General features: G+C 47.8%; 3 protein-coding genes and 1 long non-coding RNA gene across 4 annotated transcripts; 2 read left to right on the top strand and 2 right to left on the bottom strand.

Annotated features, from left to right (window-relative positions):
* Positions 1–592: 592 nt before the first annotated feature.
* On the bottom strand, positions 593–2,469 carry LOC123689090 (peroxidase 70). The gene is made up of 4 exons (NM_001398828.1): positions 2,114–2,469; positions 1,823–2,014; positions 1,511–1,676; positions 593–1,255 (listed from the first exon to the last, which is right to left on the bottom strand). Exons 1-4 carry the CDS (start codon positions 2,348–2,350, stop codon positions 870–872), a joined length of 981 nt encoding a protein of 326 aa, NP_001385757.1. The 5' UTR covers positions 2,351–2,469; the 3' UTR covers positions 593–869.
* Positions 2,470–4,662: 2,193 nt separating this feature from the next.
* LOC109940924 (threonine--tRNA ligase, chloroplastic/mitochondrial 2) lies at positions 4,663–15,647 on the bottom strand. The gene is made up of 8 exons (XM_020541306.2): positions 15,189–15,647; positions 14,869–15,015; positions 14,593–14,740; positions 14,243–14,496; positions 7,578–7,955; positions 6,578–6,886; positions 5,362–5,562; positions 4,663–5,176 (listed from the first exon to the last, which is right to left on the bottom strand). Exons 1-8 carry the CDS (start codon positions 15,486–15,488, stop codon positions 4,916–4,918), a joined length of 1,998 nt encoding a protein of 665 aa, XP_020396895.1. The 5' UTR covers positions 15,489–15,647; the 3' UTR covers positions 4,663–4,915.
* LOC109940925 (uncharacterized) lies at positions 10,670–14,195 on the top strand. The gene is made up of 3 exons (XR_002263673.2): positions 10,670–11,959; positions 12,059–13,244; positions 13,345–14,195. It is a non-coding gene; the product is annotated as an uncharacterized lncRNA (long non-coding RNA).
* A 413-nt stretch (positions 15,648–16,060) lies between the features above and the next one.
* Positions 16,061–19,390, top strand: LOC606473 (acetylcholinesterase 1). The gene is made up of 5 exons (NM_001112330.2): positions 16,061–16,484; positions 17,960–18,172; positions 18,268–18,437; positions 18,550–18,820; positions 18,923–19,390. Exons 1-5 carry the CDS (start codon positions 16,217–16,219, stop codon positions 19,189–19,191), a joined length of 1,191 nt encoding a protein of 396 aa, NP_001105800.2. The 5' UTR covers positions 16,061–16,216; the 3' UTR covers positions 19,192–19,390.
* The last annotated feature ends 369 nt before the right edge of the window (positions 19,391–19,759 follow it).

The following is a 19,759-nucleotide window of genomic DNA, read 5'->3' as shown; positions in this document are numbered from 1 at the left end:
AGTGATTCATTGCGAGAGGGATATAATCGATACAAGGAGATATAAAGAAGATTATGGCACTCAGAGTTAATCTTTTGATCGCTTGAGAGGGGTTGATGTAACCCTTGTCCATTGGAACATCACAACATGAAGTAGCCAAACATTTGAGACTTAACCAAACCACGGGAAAAATCATCGTGTCTCTTGTGTTTGTCTCTTTGTGTTTTTTCTTCCTCTCCCTAAGTTCTCCAAAATCATGTGAAATATTGCTCTTAATCTATTTCATATATTGAAAGAGTAATCAAGTGAAGAGAACTTCTCTCTTCTTCTCATTGTGACTTGATCTTATCTTGCACTAACTATTATTTTGGACCAAAATTATGTTTGAAGTTGTGTTCTACAGGCATCGCCTATTTGCCTTTTAGGTGCTCCCAGTTCGCTGTATCGAGAATGATAACATGAGATTTCATATTCTTCAAAGGACAATAACTTGGTTACTTAATCACATTGGTGGTGTTCATGCCTAAGGAGGAAGGAAATTGACCAAGATAACTGTATTTCAGTAAGACCTGTTTGGATCCTTGGAATTGAATTTTATTATAATAATTGTAACTTATACAGAATACATTTGTATATTATTGTTGACCATATGAAAGAGATAATTATATGCTACATTTATACTCAAAGTTGAGCTACAGTGATACCTAAATGTTCTAGGTATTTGCAGAAAAAAATGGAGGGTGTACTTCTTTAATGACAACATCAATGCAAGCTATATGACTTCGTTGCCCTTTAATCTTTACAACTTCGTTCAACCATGGTTGGATAACTCAGCACACACAATTTCTTCCACCAGTGTGATGCATACAATGCAGTATTCTGCGAGCTGGCTAGTTCACCTTCCGGCAGTTGCGCCGCACCTGTCCGCTGCTCCCGGTCAGGACACCAATGGCGCCCATCCTGACCATGGCTGCGGCGAAGTCGCTACTGAACCGCGCCGAGCTGGCCGCGTAGCTCCTGACCAGTGCGTCCGTGGAGCCACCGTTGAAGAGCTCTTGATCGGAGTGCAGCAGGCCCTGCTGCGCGACCAGATCGCCGTAGTACGCGTTGTCGAACGCGTTCGGCGTGGACGCGTCCAGCGGCGCGTTGGCGCCGCCCCCTCCGGACGCCGGGCAGCCGGCCCTCAGCGACGCCGCGAAGGCCGCGTTGATGTTGGCGTCGTTGTAGATCCTGGCCTGGTAGTTCTGGCACTGCGCTTGCCCCACCGTGTGGGCTCCTGCATCATGCATACGCAACCGCTCACGTGTCAGTGGTGACCAGTACGTGGCGGTGGGGCGGTGGCGCTGCCGCGCTGGTGCTAACTGCCAAGCTGCCACCGCTGTTAGAGTAGAGGCACAGGGGAACTGGTAGTTGCATGGTCACGTCGGTGACCATGCCATAACATCACTGTGATGTGAAGCCAGGCGCTGCGGTGATGACTGGTCACTGATGAAAGCGTGATCCGTGGTTGATTGATCGGTGAGGGACGCACCAGACAGAGCGACCATGTCAGTGCTGCTGAGGCCTTTCCTGGCGAATGCGGCGAGCAGGGTACTCAGGCTGGACGCCGGCGAGGGGAGGTCGGTGTTCGCGGTGGAGAGGCTCGCCGTGGTGGAGTCCCTCCTGCCGAGCTGCACGGTCCACGATGGGCCTCCGAGCTGCACACGCAGAATCGCCAAGACAAATAGACAATGATGTTAACTGAGCGTTCACTTCTCACGGATCGGACTGCCGGAGTCTCGTCCTCAGTGACCAGTGGATGCTACTGCTCTGGCTCATGACTGGGATGGCCATTCGTTCGTACCGCGACGACAGAGTCACGGGCGGCGACGGCGAGGATGTCGGCGCACGACACGGTCCGCGGGCACAGCGCCTCCAGCAGGGCCTTGACGGTGTCGATGACGCCGAACCCCCTGAGCGAGCCCGCGTTGGGGCCCGCGCTCTTCTCCCCGGTGAAGTTGCCCGTGTCGTCCAGCAGAACGGACGCGTCGCAGCCCTGGCGCACAGCGCACATACACGGGCAGACACACGACTCGTTACATGACTTTGCAGCTGTTCACGAAGTATCGACCGGCTGCTGTGGACTGTGACTTGCCTGCACGAAGCAGTCGTGGAAGTGGAGCCGGAGCAGGGAGGCCCCCATGCGGCGGTCCAGCAGCACGGCAGCCCTCACGGCGGCGTTGATGGTGACGAGCGCGGCAGGGCACGACGAGGCGTAGAACGTCGGCGGCGACAGCTGAGCCCGTGCGGCGGCCACCACCGTCGCCAGCGCCAGGACCAGTACCGGGAGCTTGGAGTGGCGAAAGCGATGGCTGATGCACGCAGCAGCCATGAACAGGTGCTAAAATCCCTGAACACTCTCTCTTTCAGTAAATAATCCCTGAACGCTCGCGCTAGTCGCTCCGGAACTGAAACGTATCTGCGAGGATGAGCTGAGGTGCTCGGGTTCTTGTGTGCTCTGGTCACTGCCTGCTTTGCCTTTATAATCGCTGGCCTTCGTTGGACCTGTCCATGCTTTTGGTTCAATATAATCAAGCAAACCGATCGAGAATCCCATATGTTAAATTATTTGATCGTAAAGCTCTCCTCCTCCTCCACACGTACTCATCGCGACCACCGACAGTTTGAGAAGTTACCGACCATCATTTGATGTGAAAGACGCGTAGAACTATAATTTGGTTGCATGCATGCATACCTGAAAAGGTCGATCATAGAAACAATTTTGTTAGTAAAAACAAGCACTGAGCGCTATAAGTAGGAGGAGAATAATGTACGCACATGGTTTCCATTGGCTTTAATTTGAGAAGGTTTACACTTGTGCTCCAAACAAGATAGGTTAAAATAGGAGTGTATGAAGTGTTTGGACGAGTAATGATAGCACGAACGACTTTAACAGTTAAAATAGGAGTGCATGATGGGTGGGCATGACTTTGTGCTGTTACCTGTTTCCTGTGAAGAGCTAAAAGTGACGACTATATGTTCAAAACCCGCTTCCCCTCTTAACTAAAAGGCAAAAACTCTTGCCATGTTTTTTTAACGCAGGGTACCTACAACAACGAGGCACTTCGATGCTTGTGGTCGATGTAATACACAGACGCTAATTTCGTTTTATCTATATGTTCTCTTTGTTTGGTGACTTAGCATGTTGGGTTTGGAAAAAAAATTTGGTGCAGCCCGGATGCAAACCAGCGTGTTTACAACCCCTCACAAAAAGAAGGATAAACCTCACCCGCAGCAGCAACAACAACTAAAACGTTATTTGGTGGACTTGCAGGTGAGATATGTCCTCCTTTTTGTGAGAGGATGTAAACACCTGATTTGCATTCGGGCTGTACCAAAATTTTTCCCGGTTTAACACAGCTGCCTAGCTAGACCTGTCTGGTACTAAATGACTTTCTTGTATCGTGATTACTGCCGATACCCGTCGCAGTATTTTACATGCAACACCTTCCTTCTAAATTATAACTTTTCTAGATACATAGATTTTACTATGCAATTAAAACATATATTATATCTAGATACATAACAAAAACTACTTAGGAAAAGCCAAAACATTTTCTCAATGGCTTGACAGATGAGTACCCCATCTTTCTTTTTTAACCCCTGAAACACTTCTCTTTAATTCTTGGCCTACGAAAAAAAGCTAACCATGCGCCACAGACAAAAAAAAAACTAATGTTAATCCTATTATTAAAGATCTAGGTTGACATGAAGAATCACGTTCCTTCGCACTGAAAAAAGTTTGGTGGCGAGCATTATTAGAGCTTAACACGGACCCCCGAATTAAGTTCCTTCAGGTACAAGATATATATGCCCATGGGTTAGTGACATGGATTTTGTTTTTTAACACTATCTGAACACAAGCTTTGGAGATTCTCCCCGGCCTGCAGCTTTATAAGCTGTAGCTGACCCACATATTCCCCGAGCTGCACCCACAAAGATCGATCGGTTCGGACGTCGATCTCACGACCAACTTCAGCACTCTCTTTTTACAGGGTGTGTACATGTCGTATTCCGATACAGATGGACGACAATACCTTGAACTGAGTACGATGTGCTTAGACAAAGGAGTACAATTTCAATATTAAGGATACGATAAGAGAGGCTAGGAATGAACAAAGCACGCACCTTCTATCTTCTCTACCTAAATAGGAGATCCCCACTACATGATTTTCATGACTTTTCATAAAGCCACGTCATCATCAGGCATATGAAAAAAAAAATCATGTCTGCCATTTCTTCTTTTTGTGGTTTTGCAGTTTCTCCGTCCCCACATTCGCATTCTTCTATAACCCTTGCCATTTTTAACGTGATACTACATGATGAATTTCATCAATTACCTTCAGTTGTTAATATATGTAACTACATGTGCTCTCATAATGCATGTTTTCCATAAGCTATTTCAAAAATGACAGCCCGCAGCGAAGCACGGAATATCATTTAGTTAGTGGAGATGTTTTGCATCAATCCAAAACAGCCACTGTGTTTTGTAGTACGAATAATGATGCATACTCCAGGCATAATTGCTCCACCGTGTCATGCCACACACTTTTGATGTCAAACATATACGTAGGCCTTGCATGTCGCATGGAGGCCGGTAAAGCATTGGTAGTTTGGTACTCATGGCCTCATGGGCCATGGCAATGATCCCGGTCTGGACATGTTTAACTAAAAGCACACCCCTTTCAGCCAAATGGACAGAGTAAGAGTAGCATGTTTTTTTTTTTGGTGTGGTAAGAGAGAGATGGTATTTGATTTTTTTTAACATAGGTATGTTGTGACCTGTGATGGCTGATGATGACTATGAGCTATGCACAAAAATTGATGGAACAACTGCTACTACTGAGGTTCTAATAATGTTCTACATTCTGGACTGAAATTTGGCGGACCAACGGATCTATAGTGATGATTTGTTTGCGACAGCAAGTTGAAGCCTGGTGATGAATTCATCGACGGGCATCGTGCCGATCTCCCCGTTGTGCCTGGACCTGATAGTCAGGGTCCTGGCTTGAACTTCTTTAGGACCAACAACTGCCATGAGTGGCACCTTTTGTGTTTCAGCATTCCTTATTAGCTTTGGTAGGCGCTCTCCATGACAGACTTCAACACGTAGCCCTCTTGATTTCAGTTCGGAGGCCACCTCGTTACAGTATTGCAACTGAAAATACAAAGCCAAGATGTCATGGACTCATGGTTACATAACTAATACTAAGGCAAACACCTATCTGAACTATAAATGCCTCTTCAATCGAAAGAGAAACAGATAATCCAGAATATCAGTGAACATATGCTTTCAATTCTAACAACACATGGTGAAAGGTAATGCAAAGCAAATTATCAAACCTCATTGTCTGTCACAGGTAGAATACGTGTCTGGGTTGGGGCAAGCCAAAGTGGAAAATCACCAGCATAGTGTTCAATCAGGACACCAAAGAAGCGCTCCAAAGACCCAAGGATAGCTCTATGAATCATGATGGGTCGCTTTTTCTCAGAGTTTGAATCGACATAGGTAATGTCAAACCGTTCAGGCAAATTGAAATCCACCTATAACATATATGGAAATGGAGTGTTAGTGTATCCCATTTTCTCTTTAAACAATTTGAGTAGAACAAATCGCATTACAGGGCATCAAACTTGTGTTGTACATGCAAATAAGTGAATCACCTGAGGTGTGCCAATGTCACCATGCAAATAAATGCAACCTGTCTAATCACGCTAACATGGACTCCAAGTTTTGTTCAACATGGCAATGGGTTCACAGTAGAGTGGTGTGCCAATGGTTTATGACCTTTGCATTGAACCCCTGCATGCTAATCATATTAGAACAAATATGTTCACAAACTATTTCATGTGTTTAGACATTGACTCCAGCGTTGGGTAGTGACATGACGGCCACAAGACGGTTAGTATTAGTGGGCATGATGTGAAATGGCGGCAACATTTTCACTAGGGCACAGCCACAGGAAAAAGAATCTCTGTATACGGGATGCAGAGAAGTTTATATGCAGCACAACTCAGATGTCATCAATGTGTGCATCGGTTGGGTTGCGCCTGCGTGATGGAGGCGTGGTTACAGAAATCACTGGGTTGCATGCATGATAGGAAAATATTCAGACGGCAACTAAACAATGCTGCACGATGCTGCTCTGCATCACAAATGCAGAGATTTTTTTTCCACGCATGTATTTATCTGGCAGCAGCACACTAGCCATAAAGTGGTTAGCAGAGCAATTTGCATTGGGTAGGTGAAAACTAGTATACTACCGTGTAGAAAGTTAGGGCAATTTATAAGGAACATATGGATTAAAGGATATTGGAAGATTTTTTTAATTATTATACCACATCCTTCACTATGATTTCCATGTCAGTGTTCTTAGATTGACAGTTCGTCGTGGTACATTATTGGTAATCTCAGACCATCCGGTTAGAAAGTTTAGTCATGGATTAGATTAATTTTGAAGAACGGCGACATATTTACATGTACAAGACAATTTTGATGACTTTCAATGCCATTTTCACATTTGAGTACCTCTTATCCCATAAAAAATATATGATTTACCTGCACAGTGGAACATTGCCATTTCCTTCCAAGAGCATCCTCAATTTTTAGATCGATTTTTGGACCATAAAAAGCACCTCCACCTTCATCAACCTTGTATTCCCAACCCTTATCATCTAATGCATTCTTCAAAGCAATTGTTGCTTTTTCCCATATGTCATCAGTGCCAACAGATTTTTCTGGTCTGGTTGAAAGGTTTATCTCATAATACCGAAAACCAAATTGTCCAAGTATTTGCTCAGTTAGATCAAGAACACCTCTGATTTCATCTTTTATCTGGTCCTCCAGACAAAATATGTGGGCATCATCCTACATAAACAGAAATAGTTGAAATCTGCGCATCATCCTACGTAAATAGAGATAGTTGAGAATTGAAAACAACACCGAGAGTAATTTTGAACTTTATAAAGTAGTGGTGAGAAAATTCTAGTACCAGCCATCCAGTGCTATGATTGTTAGCAAAATGTTACAGAGTAGACTATCCATATTCCATAACTTAAGTCTTAAGAATAGTATGCTTAGAAAAGAACTGAAACAACAGGTGCTGAGAGCTCTGCTGTCTGCTGTGTAAACGAATCAGAAAAAGGTCATATGTGGACTCCTGCTGGCTATATGATATTACATAACCATGCATAAAGGCATAAAGCAATTAATAATATAATGCCAAAAGGTACTTCAGGGAAAGGAGCAAAGGCTGCATAGCAGTACTAAAAAGAATGTCATTCAAAAATAAAAACATCCTCAGTATTGTTCATCTCATCTAGCAGTAGTAATTATAAATAAGTAAAAATTAAATATTCTTAAAGCGGTAAGGCGCCCAGTGGTGATTTGGGTGTGTCAGCGGCGCCTAGGTGACAAGGCATAACTAGGGCCTTGTGGCGACCTAGACATGCCTTGTTGCGTTGGTGACACCGTAGGAACCTTGCTAAGAGTTATGAAATGACCATGATACCATCAGTAAAATATTAATTATATGAAGGAATATGAAGAAGGGAAGCACCTGTGTGAACCCTCTTACACGGAACAACCCGTGCAGACTACCGGATAGCTCATATCTGTAGACAGTTCCTAGCTCCGCCACTCTGATAGGAAAATCCCTATATGAATGTAGTTTTCTCTTGTATACCAAAATGTGGTAAGGGCAATTCATGGGCCGCAGTTGATACATCTCATCTTCAACATCCATTTGGTTGTACATGTTATCTTTGTAGAAGTCTATGTGTCCACTGATCTTCCAAAGATCAGCCTTTGCAACATGAGGAGTGTACAGTAGATCATAACCATGTTGCAAGTGAATCTGTTTCCATGAGTCTTCTAAAATGTGTCTGATGATAGCGCCTTTTGGATGCCAGAATACTAGGCCACCACCAGCATCATCCTGGTTAATACACAAAAGTTACACAGTTAGTCTAATAAAAAATATAACTTATGCACAGGATGCAAGTCATATTTAGAAGTTAGATCTGGTTATCTATTCCATAGAGTAGAAAAGCAAATCAAGAACATGGACAATATTATTTTGGAATAGTCAGTTATAGCAAACTCTCTGCATAAAACACCACATTTTTTTGAGCAACAAGTGGAGCTCGGCGCAGGTGCGCGGCTGCCAGGATGGTGGCGGCGGGGCCCTCGTCTCGTTTTGGTGGCAGAGCGGCTCAGGGTGGCGCAGGTCGACAGGCGTCACATCTCCGAGGCCGCCTGGCTGTCTACGGCAGTGCCGGCTAGTGGTCCAGGCTGACGCAGGGTGATGGTGGCAGCACCAGGGTGCCCGACGGCAGCTGGCTTCTCGGTGGCCGCGTGTGCCAGAGCGGACGGAGGCAGCCGACATCGGCTCTGGCGCGCGATAGTGTGACGCACGCAGTAAGGTGTTGTCCGGTTCCGTGTGCCCAGTCGGAGGGGGTGGCGGTCGACGCAGCTTTGCTGCTGCTGCGGCAGCCGGCGCGTCGATGCCCCTCTGGAGGGGTTTGTGCAGTATGTCAGGGTGGTGCCGACGGTGGAGGCTGCATGCATTGTCCCAGGGTCTTAGCCTGATGTTGTGCTACTGGACATCTTGGGTGAAAGCCTCGGCGACTGTGACACCCATGGGCGCCGCATTCCCCAACACTGTCTTTCTTGGGCGAAAGCCCGATCCATCTCGGACAGGCGACGGTGTCGTCTCCAACGCCACTCCCATCCTGAAGGCGTCGCTATTGAAGTTCGTCTCGGCCACGACATCGCCTTCATTGGTTGCTTCCGCTTCTCGGCGTCTGGTATGCGGGTGAAGGTGGGGCTTTGCAACGTTAAGTCGAAGCTGCTATATCAGGGGATGTGGCTCAGCAACGATGACATGTGGCAAAACCCCCCTTCTTCGTGGATTGGATTGTTTCGGAGGTTGGGCAATTGCCGGGGCGGGGTGGAGGATCAAGCTCGTTGGTGAAGAATCAGAGCAGCCTCTCGTGCGGTGTGTTGAGGCTTGGCAACGACGGCACACCACGATCTTCCTCCTTCTGTGCCGGTGTTTGAGTGTAGGCGTTGCCGTGTTCCTTTGGCCATGTGTAGCCCGTCTTACGCAGTGGGAGCTGCTTGTCCCTTGTATCGAGCTCGGCAACGATGACTTTGGATGGGTTGTGTGTGTGTGGGGCTGTCATTGTCTAAGTTGTTTGTGCACTCTGTGTAGGTTTCGGACCCGGTTTTCCTTAAAACTGGGTCAATTCTATTCTTCTTCTTAATTGAAAGGCAGAGCTGCTGCCATTACATTAAAAAAAAAACCCACATTTTTCGCGCTTACTAGGAAACATCAATAGATGTTAGCAATTGAAGAATGCAAATCAAACGCAGTTGTGCTATGACTATGAATTCAAACATAGTAAGATAAGCCAGAGCGAAGTGGCCTCTTTGTCTCCAAATACCAAGCACAGCGAATCATTCCAATATTGTGGACTTAGATATTGTTCACTTTCGCCATGTTCTACAAAGTTATCGCACACTGTAAAGATTATCTCATGCATGAAAGCTATCAAGAACTATCAGACATTTAAGGGCTCTTAAAACTAACAAAACCACACAATCTGGCATCATTCAGTTTTAGTGCTGGTGGAAAGGTTGAGGCTTATAGTTACCAATGAAACACTCTTCTTTACAACTAATTAAGAACATAGTGTAGGCGTCCACACACCAGTACGGTGCACGGTTCTGCCTCCACTCCCACCCGCGACATCCTCGGCTCCGCTCCGCTCATTCCCACCGCTCCCTCCCACGACTGCGCATGGATGCCCTCGCCCCCAGATCTCGCGCACGCCCGCGCGTTAACCCAGCCCCACCGGCATCACCACGCCTCCGCCCTCGCCCTCCCCCCCCAGCAATCTCGCATCGGCGCCCACCCCAGCCCCGCAGAGGTCGCGTCCGTCGGCCTCTTCCCCACCGTGGTCCCGCCTTCCCCACCCACCGGAGACCGCGCCCTTCCCCCCTTCCCCACCGTGGCATGGCGTCGGCTTACCCACCAGAGACCGCTTCCTCCAACGGTCCAACCCCATCTCGACCATCTGCCCTCCTCAGGTTCCTCGAGCACAGGAGCAGGGGAGGGTTCCACCAGGCCGAGGCGCCATACCAGTGCGCTCTCGCTGCACGTGTCGTCGCGTGGGCCGTTGACTTCAGCTTCTCCTTCCTCCCCAGCCGCCACCGCGTTCGTGGACCTCGCACCATGCGATCCCTTGCACCGCCGGTACGTCCAGATCCCCACCATCCCCAGCGAGCTCTTGTCCTCCTCCGTCGTGTCGTACCAAGACGGTGTAGATCTGGAGCATTTCCTAGCGCCGGATCTCGGAGAGGCGAAGGACGAGTCGGTGTTCTAGAGGATATGTAGCCCTCCCGATCGCCCCTCGCTCTCGCCCCCACGACACGCCCGCGCCCGGAGATAGCTGCATGGGGTTCTACGCGGGCACGGGGCCGACGCGCGAGGTGTGGGCATCCGTCGAGGAGTTCGGGGCCGTGGGCGACGGTGCCACGCCCAACACTGCGGCGTTCCGGCGCGCCGTCGCGGAGCTGGGCGCGAGGGCCGCCGGTGGGGGAGGGGCCAGGCTCGACGTGCCCCCGGGAGGTGGCTCACGGGCAGCTTCAACCTCACCAGCCGCTTCACCCTCTTCCTGCATCGCGACGCGGTCATCATCGGCTCCCAGGTCACGGGTTCATTGATTTCTTCTTTCTTTGTTTGTTTAGACAGTAATTAATACAGTAGTAGCAGTGTGAAATGCTGCATCGGCTTCGCTGTAGGAGCTAGGATTCTATTCTAGGAGGTGGTTTGGAATTTTGCTCAGCGTTTCTGATCAAGCATGCAATGCATGCGCACAACAAACCGCGTGGTTTAATTTGCTTGCTCGATCAGTGGCCTGGCCATGCATGGACAAGAAATTTCTTCGTTACATTGGTCGGTTCAGAAATTTCCAAAGCCTTGCGTAACCGGCCCTCCAAACATTGGGATGCTCGTCGTCGTTAAACTAGGTAGATTCGGCGCTTGTGCTGTCACATGCATGCCATGATCCGTGTGCAGACAGATAAATGTATTGGAGAAGTCACATGCTTGGCCATGGATGGCCGCCTGGCTCTTTGCTGGTTCTTCCTTGTGAACTCTGCTACCACATTATCTGTGTGCCTTTGCTTTGTCTCCACTGCATGCTATGCTGCTTCCATTCCACCTGGACTGGGGTTGAAGCCTCTTTTGTACTTTACATTGCTTCCACCTTCCTCTTATCTGTCTGTGCTAAAGCCAATAGAGAGGGTCAAAAAAAACTTTGGTTTGGAGCCTTGTGCAGGAGCCAATCCCCAATTTTTGGTCCATCTGATCTGATAGCCATGCCTGTGCTGACTGTTCAGTGGGGCGGTATATTGTGCAGACTTATTTGCACCAGGGGACTTTAGTAATAAGAATTGGTTGCACAAAGGAACTAGCATCGTTGAGAAGGTAGTTGTGTCACTTCTCCTGCTACAGCTACTTCCAATTCCAACAGAACAAACAAGCTTTCCATTCCACGTGTTAAATACACCTTTGTCGAGTTTCCAACTACAAGTGGAGTACAGTTGGGAGGAATTTGCTGGGAAATGGTGAGCTTCAGTTAGAACACACTGAAAATAATAATCGTAAGCCATCTTGCGTCTTTTGCAGCTAATGCCTGTTCCAAAATATTGTGAACACCAGTCTATGCCCATTTTGTTTGTTTGTTTGTTTTTCCATCTGTGTCAACCAAGGCAAAAAGACACAGCTGCATGCGTGATCTGTATTACAGTACTGTAGATCTGTAGTACAGTACTGTAGAGTCATTATCAGTCCATTATGCGGGAGGGAGCGGTTAGGACCACGCCACATCAGCCTCATTCACGGAGAGGGCTTAAACGATGTTGTTATTACCGGTACGAACGAATTTCTAGCTATGTCTATTTTCATGATCGGGTATGGTAATAAATAATATATATATTTTTTTGACTCATCACGTTAACAAACATCGTCAGGTAGCAACGGGACCATAGATGGGCAAGGTCATATGTGGTGGGAGCTATGGCGGAACCGAACCTTGAACCACACGAGAGGCCATCTCATCGAGCTTGTGAACTCAAACAACGGGATTGAATGAAGTTACTGGTATGACCTTGTCGAGACTGAAGCAAGGAGGGACAGAGCTAAAAACTCTCTTGACAGTAAGTTCTAGATACCTTAGTTTTGTGCTCATGAACCTTCTCTCTTGTGCTAGTACTCTATAAGTTCTAGATACCTTAGTTTGATGTACATAGGTTTCTAGATAACTTAGTTTTGTGCTCATGAACCTTCTCTCTTGTGCTGCTACTCTATAAACCTTAGTTTTATGCTCATGAACCTTCTCTCTTATGCTGCTACTCTATAATATAAGTGCCACCTATAGTAATGTCTTAGCCAAATACGTTTATTATTTTCTTAGACAAAAAATAAAGCCACATGTTCTCTCTCCATGATCTGACCATGCGCTCAGACATAACTTGGAATTATCTGATTATTTTCTGCCTACCAATAAGGTTATAGCCTTATAGGCAGTCAACGATATATTTTTTTATTCTTGATGTTCTTGATCTACGGTGCATTTTTGCTGAATATTCAACACAAATATCAGTGCATATATCTTCATATTAACAAGAGAATGAAACAGTCGCATACAACACAACCCCCTTATCTCAGAAGAGAATAGGAAAAGGTTGCCTAAAAGACTAGGAAAGAACACCTAAAAGAAGCTAATATATTATAAAAGTTCAGATCATGTCATGTAACATGTGGTTCTTTAATTGGCTATGACAATATGGTAATCAGATGGTTATTATAGCATTACCAACAGCCCAACATGTTCTAATCAGGGTATCTTCTGTACCATGTTAATTGAAATTGTCTATTTGCCATTCATATTGTTTACTGTGCTTATGGCCATGAGCACCAAATCTGTGGAAGCAGAGCGTATTATCTGAATTAGTATTGGAATATTGTTATTGTGCCAATTTTGGTTCTACCCTTGTCTATTTTGCCCTACAGTGGATATTGTTATTGTGTCAATTCTTATAGTTTTGCATAGTTTACGGTATATGTACTTTTACTTAAGTACAATGCTCATCATGAAGAGTACTCTAGCCTGGTTTGCACTTGCAGGTTATCTTCTCAGACATCAATGCTTACGAGGTAAACTGACTGATTTCTGCTTAACTAAAAAAATTGCGGCCTTGTCATGAGCCCTACATTTTCTAGGTCAGCTTATCTGACTTAGCTCATTGTGTTGTAGGTGGACCTTGATACTGATGAGAAGCACTGTTTCTGCCGGGAGTTAGATCTGTTAGCTGTAGTCGAAGGAATTTTACCATGAAAATTACGGACTTACCTACCCATGCTCCAACTGCATGGACTTATCTTGCCCCTACATTGTTGTACTTGAACTCGGCTTCTAGATTAGTGTTAGTTACCAGTGAATTTTGGTTGCAATAAACAGGAATTGTGTTAATGCCCTATTTCTTCACAGCACACTCTCACAAAGTGCTCAGATTTGGATACGAAATCTTAAGCAAAACTTACAAGATGAAATGCTTACATTGTTCATCTGGTGTTCAAGATTCTGAACATTCTCCAAGCACTGTCGTTATTATATCAACCAGGGACTGCAGATTTTATATATTTATTGTGTTGATGCTTATCATGTGTAGCCGAATAAATCAGGCTTTATTCTTTGGGTATTGACCAGGTTATGATATAACCTTATTATATATATGTAGCCGAAAGACGTTCTGGTTGGCTTATGTTTGTATGAATAATTCTTATTCAAAATTGTATATTTTTATACAAGACTATTGTTTATAAGGTCCAGTTTAAGGGGTACTACTATGTAGATCTATCATGAAAACCTCATGAGTCACTAGGAGTATGTTTATGTATCTATCATCTTTTTGTATTAATGTTTTATGATGTTTTTAATTTCTATGTCAAAGCATAGACACATATCTATACATTTTTTATGTATGTAAACCTCCTTTATCTTTAAAAGATGCTAACAAATGCATAGAACGACAATTATTGCTTCTGCATTTCAATGTGTTTTATTATAACATGTTGATACCGTAGCAACGCACGGGTACATAACTAGTCTATAATTATGCATGCTTTCTCAGAAACCAAGATGTAAGACGCACCTGTATAGAGAACAAATCAAGTTCCTGGCCCAATCGCCGATGATCTCGTCGCTTGGCTTCCTCCTTAAAGTGGATGTAAGCCTTCAACTGATCTTCATTTTCCCAAGCAGTTCCATATATTCTTTGTAGCATTTGGTTTTTCTCATCACCTCTCCAGTAAGCACCAGCAACGGACTCAAGTTCAACAGCCTTTCTGTCTATTTTTCCAGTAGACTCCACATGAGGCCCGGCACAGAGATCCCACCACTCTTCTCCTACATGACACGCAGGATATCATCAATACACGCTAGCATAAACAAACCAATCTCTCTTGTTTTGAGATATCCAAGTCACCGATTTACAAGGCTAACCAATGTGGTATATGGTGATTGGTTCTTCCTTAATGCTCTCCAAAATCTCCAGCTTGTAAGGCTCATTGAGTGCTTCAATCCTCTTCTGAGCCTCTTCTCGGGACACCTCCTCCCTCACCAATGGGAGGTTCTGTCGGATGATCCGATCCTATCAAACAATTGAAATTACCAAATTGACAAATCAAAACCGCCACTATTTTTTTCCCTGAATATTAAAACAGCCACTTTGCAGTTCAGGTCAATTCGCACATGCTCAGTGCAGGAATGCAGACTCACCATCTCCTTCTTAATTTTCTTGAGGTCCTTATCCGTCAAGGGCTCCATGTCGAAGTCGTAGTAGAAACCATTCTCTATCCAGGGACCTATTGTCACCTTGGAGTTGGGGAAGAGCTTCTGGACAGCCATGGCCATCACATGGGCGCACTACAGCAACAATTGTGAAAGACAGTATACTAAGGTGTCTATAGTTTTGACGAGACACTAAACTGTACAGGTATTAGAGTGACGGGACTTTGGTGAGAACCGAGACCAAATTAAGCATACGATTAGGCCAGTTCAAGCACTGTAACATAGGGGGAGAAGGGGAGCGGCAGTACGGTGTGCCGGATGCGCAGAAGGCGTTCGGAGGACTCGTTGGTGGGGAGCACCACCCGCTCCTCCTCCGCGTCCCCGGTCGGAGCCGCGGCCGCGGGAGCATCTTCTACTGGTGCCGAGGGTGAGGCGGTGGAGGAGGACCGCACCGCAGTGTATGGGAGCCTGCGGGCTGAGGCGGGTCTGAGGGGCGGGAACCCAGACAGAGAAGCGGCCGCGGGACGGTGGCGCGGTGACGAGGGGAAGAGCGAGCCGTGGTGGGGGTGGGAGCGGAGCAACGGGGCGGAAGCGGATGGGGCCGCCATTGTGGCCCGGGCGACGCCGAGCTCGGGGAGCGTGTGGCGGGCGTTCCGCCGTTCCCTCGTCTTTGGCACGCCGCACGTTACCCCGTCTGGACTTCGGATATCGTTCGGCTGAACCACGGAACGGCTCGTTACTTGGCCGAAAGATGACCCGCTGCCGGAGAACGCTGAAACAAACACGGATTAACTGTTGCGTGCAAACAGAATTTAGGGGCAAACGTGTGCAAGTAAGTCTGCAGAACGTTTAGATAGATCATGGTTTAACTGTAGATGCGGAGCTCAGCAGGGCCACGCCACCGTGTGTTCTTTCTATCTGGGATTGGGATGCTCGTCCAGGTGTGTGCCGCGCGTGCTCCACAAACAGCAGGAAACGCTACAGGAATTAGCGGTGGCACACCGTTCTCCCTTCTCCGAGAAAGGCGAGCGCCGCACCGTCACGTCACCGCCGTGTCTTCCCACCAAGCTCGCGCGCGCGCGCGCCACGCCACGGACCACGGGCCACGGCACCGGAGCCGCGTGCGTGCCGGCCCATATCTGATGTCTCTATCTATCCACTGACCAGTCCCCATCCGCCTCCGAACCCACGAGGCCACGACCCACTACTACATCAGTCCACCGCCACCGCGCACCGCGAGTCCGCGACAGACATCCGCGCCCCGGCCTCACTCTCACTCCCCAGTCCCCACCGTGCCGCCACAAGCGACGCGACGCAGCCACGCAGGGAGAGGGAAATGGCCACGGCCGCGACTGCCACGGCGGGGAGTAGAGCAGCCGTGCTGCTGCTGCTCTCGCTGGCGCTGGCGCTGGCGCTGCGGCCCTCCGACGCCGGCGCGGGCGGCGACTGCCACTTCCCGGCCGTGTTCAACTTCGGCGACTCCAACTCGGACACGGGCGGCCTGTCATCGCTCTTCGGCGCCGCACCGCCGCCCAACGGCAGGACCTTCTTCGGCATGCCCGCCGGCCGCTACTGCGATGGTCGCCTCGTCATCGACTTCATCGGTACGTGCGCGCTCGTACAGTCGTACTCGTACGTCTCGCCTGCGGCCTGCCCCCGAACCACTCGGCCGCTGAACCCGCCGCCATGGACACGGTCTGCGCGGGGGTTTTCACTGTTCACCTTTTCACCTGCCCTCCCATGGCCATGGCTATGATTGCACTGCGCGTCGGGCCCATCGATTGACACACCCAAAACCGCCTTCACTTGCCGGGACCAATGAATGCACAGCGTTAACTCGTTCTGCCTTTGGTCCCGCGGCGAAGATAAGTTTGGGGCAAAAAAAAAAAAAGATAGAGCAGTAACCTGTAACAAGGACTCCAGTACGTACGGCTTTTAGAGTTTTCGTTAGTACCAATCACCATCTGTTTCTCACTTCGTCTCGGCTGGAACGCGACGAGCAGAGAGCCGAACCGAGCAAGCAGAAGCAGACGGTTGCTCAGGATCTCTGAAACGACAAAGCCAACCCCGAGTCCCTGACACGAGACCATGACCCCTGAAACACCGGCCTCAGACCATGTGCCGCGTGCCGGACGAGCATGGGCTCCGTTCGACCTCGACCGGCCCATGCGCGTGCGGGCATGTCCCCAGGGCAACCATGATGCGCGTCCCCGTCTCAATCCAGCACGTGAGCACGCGTGTCGTGTGATTATTTTGACCTGCCTTTCTGGCACGATCTTGGTTTCATTCCAAGCAATCTGACAAAAAGTTCAGTGATTCGGGCAAAGTATCTTTGCATACGATCATAGGCCACTGCCATGCTGTTGGGAGATACAGTACGAGCAATGGAGATGCCCTGTTGATCTTCCTTTAGCCCTTTTTATTTTAGACGAACTCCTCTTTAACCTTTTGGGGATGCTGATATTGGGAAGGACAGGAAGAAGCATTAGCCTATTGTGGTAGTAGGTACATGAAAATATAGTGGGGGCAAAGCGGCATGAGGAGGGAATCAGATTTGGGTGGCAGTGGAGGAATATTTTTTATCAAATACGGATGTTTCACTTTATAGATTGTCACCAGAGTTGAAGGATAAAGGGTGACACTGACATTTTTTTCTTAATCTGTCCTTTGGTAACTTTAAGGGTATATATAACACTAGAATCTGAACAGCAGACAGTGGGAAGTGCTACAAAACACATGCAGGTCCTGTTCGAAATGCATGAATTCAGTAAGAAACTGAATGCACAAGGCTTCAACTTGTATGGAACTACCTCGTTCTATATTTCTACTGAATTTTCGGAAGGCTTCACTGTGTTTGGCCAAATTCATGCACCTCGCAGTTTAGATTTCGCAATGAATGTCAACTGGTAACAGAAGCTTCTGTCCCTAGAGGCCTAGACTTCGCCAACTGGAATGTACTGATCATTAAGTGTCGAGTTGTTTTGCCATAGACTAGCGCCAAGACAGTAACTCTTCAGCGACAAATGATCAAATGGTGCTTCTTGATTTACTCTTTATCTCTTCGTTTCCCGAACTGCAGCTGAAAGCCTGGGGCTGACTCACCTCAGTGCGTACCTGAACTCGATCGGAAGCAACTTCACACAGGGAGCCAACTTTGCAACAGCTGGTTCATCGATCAGAAGACAGAATACATCGCTGTTCCTCTCTGGTTTCAGCCCCATTTCCTTGGACGTGCAGTTCTGGGAGTTTGAACAATTCATCAACAGAAGCCAACTCGTCTACAACAACAAAGGTGACAACAGAAACCCCCCAAACCATCTCCATCAGTATTTTTATGTTTTATCCCGTCAAGATTTTATTCAGTAACACTTACTCTTCTACATGTAGGCGGTATCTACAGGGAGATCCTACCAAGGGCGGAGTACTTCTCCCAGGCACTTTACACCTTCGACATCGGTCAAAACGACATCACCTCAAGCTACTTTGTTAACAATACCACCGAAGAAGTCGAAGCCATAATCCCTGATCTGATGGAGAGGCTCACATCTATAATCCAGGTGCTCTTTGGCAGAGCAAGCATCAAGTTGCTGTTGCTCTTTGGAAGATGTTACCACACACAACGTTCCATGGATGGTCTGCTCATTTAGCTGAATACATGCAAATTTGCAGAGCGTGTACTCGCGTGGAGGAAGGTACTTCTGGATACACAACACAGGGCCGCTCGGCTGCCTGCCCTACGCGCTGCTGCACCGCCCTGACCTCGCCATCCCAGCGGACGGCACCGGCTGCTCCGTCACCTACAACAAGGTCGCGCAGCTATTCAACCTCAGGCTCAAGGAGACTGTGGCGAGCCTCCGGAAGACGCACCCTGACGCCGCGTTCACCTACGTCGACGTCTACACCGCCAAGTACAAGCTCATCAGCCAGGCCAATAAGCTCGGTAAGGCGTTCATGTTGGTGTTGTTTCTAAATTCTAATGCTGGCTGGCTCTGAACGTTTCCTCGCGCGGAAGGAGCTCATGTTTGTATTGTTTGTGGTGCAGGCTTCGACGACCCTCTGCTGACATGCTGCGGGTACGGCGGCGGCCGGTACAACTTAGACCTGAGCGTCGGCTGCGGCGGGAAGAAGCAGGTGAACGGGACGTCGGTGGTGGTGGGGAAGTCGTGCGAAAACCCCTCCAAGAGGGTGAGCTGGGACGGCGTGCACTTCACCGAGGCTGCCAACAAGTTCGTGTTCGACCAGATCGTCGCCGGCGCGCTCTCGGACCCGCCCGTGGCGCTCAGGCAGGCGTGCCATAGCAGAGGGCAATGAATCGGCCCCGTGTCGCTCGCCGCGATGGCCACGCTGCAGCTGCAGCTGCAGCTGTTTCTGGCTGTGTAACTTTGCAAGTGTAAATCGAAGGAGCAAGCATGCTCGAGGACGAGGTGCACGGCTTCACTTTGTAATAAGGGACATGCAAATCAGAGATCCAAGAGCAATGATTTCCATCAATAGAGGATCGATGACCACGAAACAATAGCTTACGTTGTGAAGGATTGAAATATCGATCATCACAGGCGCCAATTTGTACCGATACAGAGAATGAGCAAACGAAATATTTTAGACAGGCATCGCCAAGAATGGGAGGTGGGTAGAAAGCTTCTTGGTATTCTTAGGACCCGTTCGCTTGTATAGAAATAAATCGAAATTCGTCACAGGTCATCAAAATCTATATAAATTAGAGAAATAATCCAGCTAAGAATCAATCTAGGCTCCAATCCCTAAAAACCGAACAGAGCCTTAGAGTATGTTTGGTTTGGCTTTTGTCTTTAGCTTTTACACTCTAAAAGCCAAAAGCCAAACTAAAGGTCTGGATCCAGCAAATAACTTTTTCAACTTT

This window comes from Zea mays, chromosome 7, assembly GCF_902167145.1.
Source record: "Zea mays cultivar B73 chromosome 7, Zm-B73-REFERENCE-NAM-5.0, whole genome shotgun sequence".
NCBI classification, from domain to species: Eukaryota; Viridiplantae; Streptophyta; class Magnoliopsida; order Poales; family Poaceae; genus Zea; species Zea mays.
Note: the sequence above shows the minus strand (reverse complement) of the source record. Positions and strands in the feature narration are given on the sequence as shown.

What these genes read in the sequence shown, in the direction of transcription:
- LOC606473 (NM_001112330.2), top strand. Translation starts at nt 16,217, where the DNA reads ATGGCCACGGCCGCGACTGCCACGGCGGGGAGTAGAGCAGCCGTGCTG. An exon ending in ACTCGTCTACAACAACAAAG is followed by an intron (nt 18,173 to 18,267) that starts GTGACAACAGAA and finishes TTCTACATGTAG; the next exon opens with GCGGTATCTACAGGGAGATC. An exon ending in CAGCCAGGCCAATAAGCTCG is followed by an intron (nt 18,821 to 18,922) that starts GTAAGGCGTTCA and finishes TTTGTGGTGCAG; the next exon opens with GCTTCGACGACCCTCTGCTG.
- LOC109940924 (XM_020541306.2), bottom strand. Translation starts at nt 15,488, where the DNA reads ATGGCGGCCCCATCCGCTTCCGCCCCGTTGCTCCGCTCCCACCCCCAC. An exon ending in TTCTGCGCATCCGGCACACC is followed by an intron (nt 15,016 to 15,188) that starts GTACTGCCGCTC and finishes TTGTTGCTGTAG; the next exon opens with TGCGCCCATGTGATGGCCAT. An exon ending in TTGATTTGTTCTCTATACAG is followed by an intron (nt 7,956 to 14,242) that starts GTGCGTCTTACA and finishes TGTATTAACCAG; the next exon opens with GATGATGCTGGTGGTGGCCT.
- LOC123689090 (NM_001398828.1), bottom strand. Translation starts at nt 2,350, where the DNA reads ATGGCTGCTGCGTGCATCAGCCATCGCTTTCGCCACTCCAAGCTCCCG. An exon ending in TCCACGACTGCTTCGTGCAG is followed by an intron (nt 2,015 to 2,113) that starts GCAAGTCACAGT and finishes GCTGTGCGCCAG; the next exon opens with GGCTGCGACGCGTCCGTTCT. An exon ending in CCCGTGACTCTGTCGTCGCG is followed by an intron (nt 1,677 to 1,822) that starts GTACGAACGAAT and finishes CTGCGTGTGCAG; the next exon opens with CTCGGAGGCCCATCGTGGAC.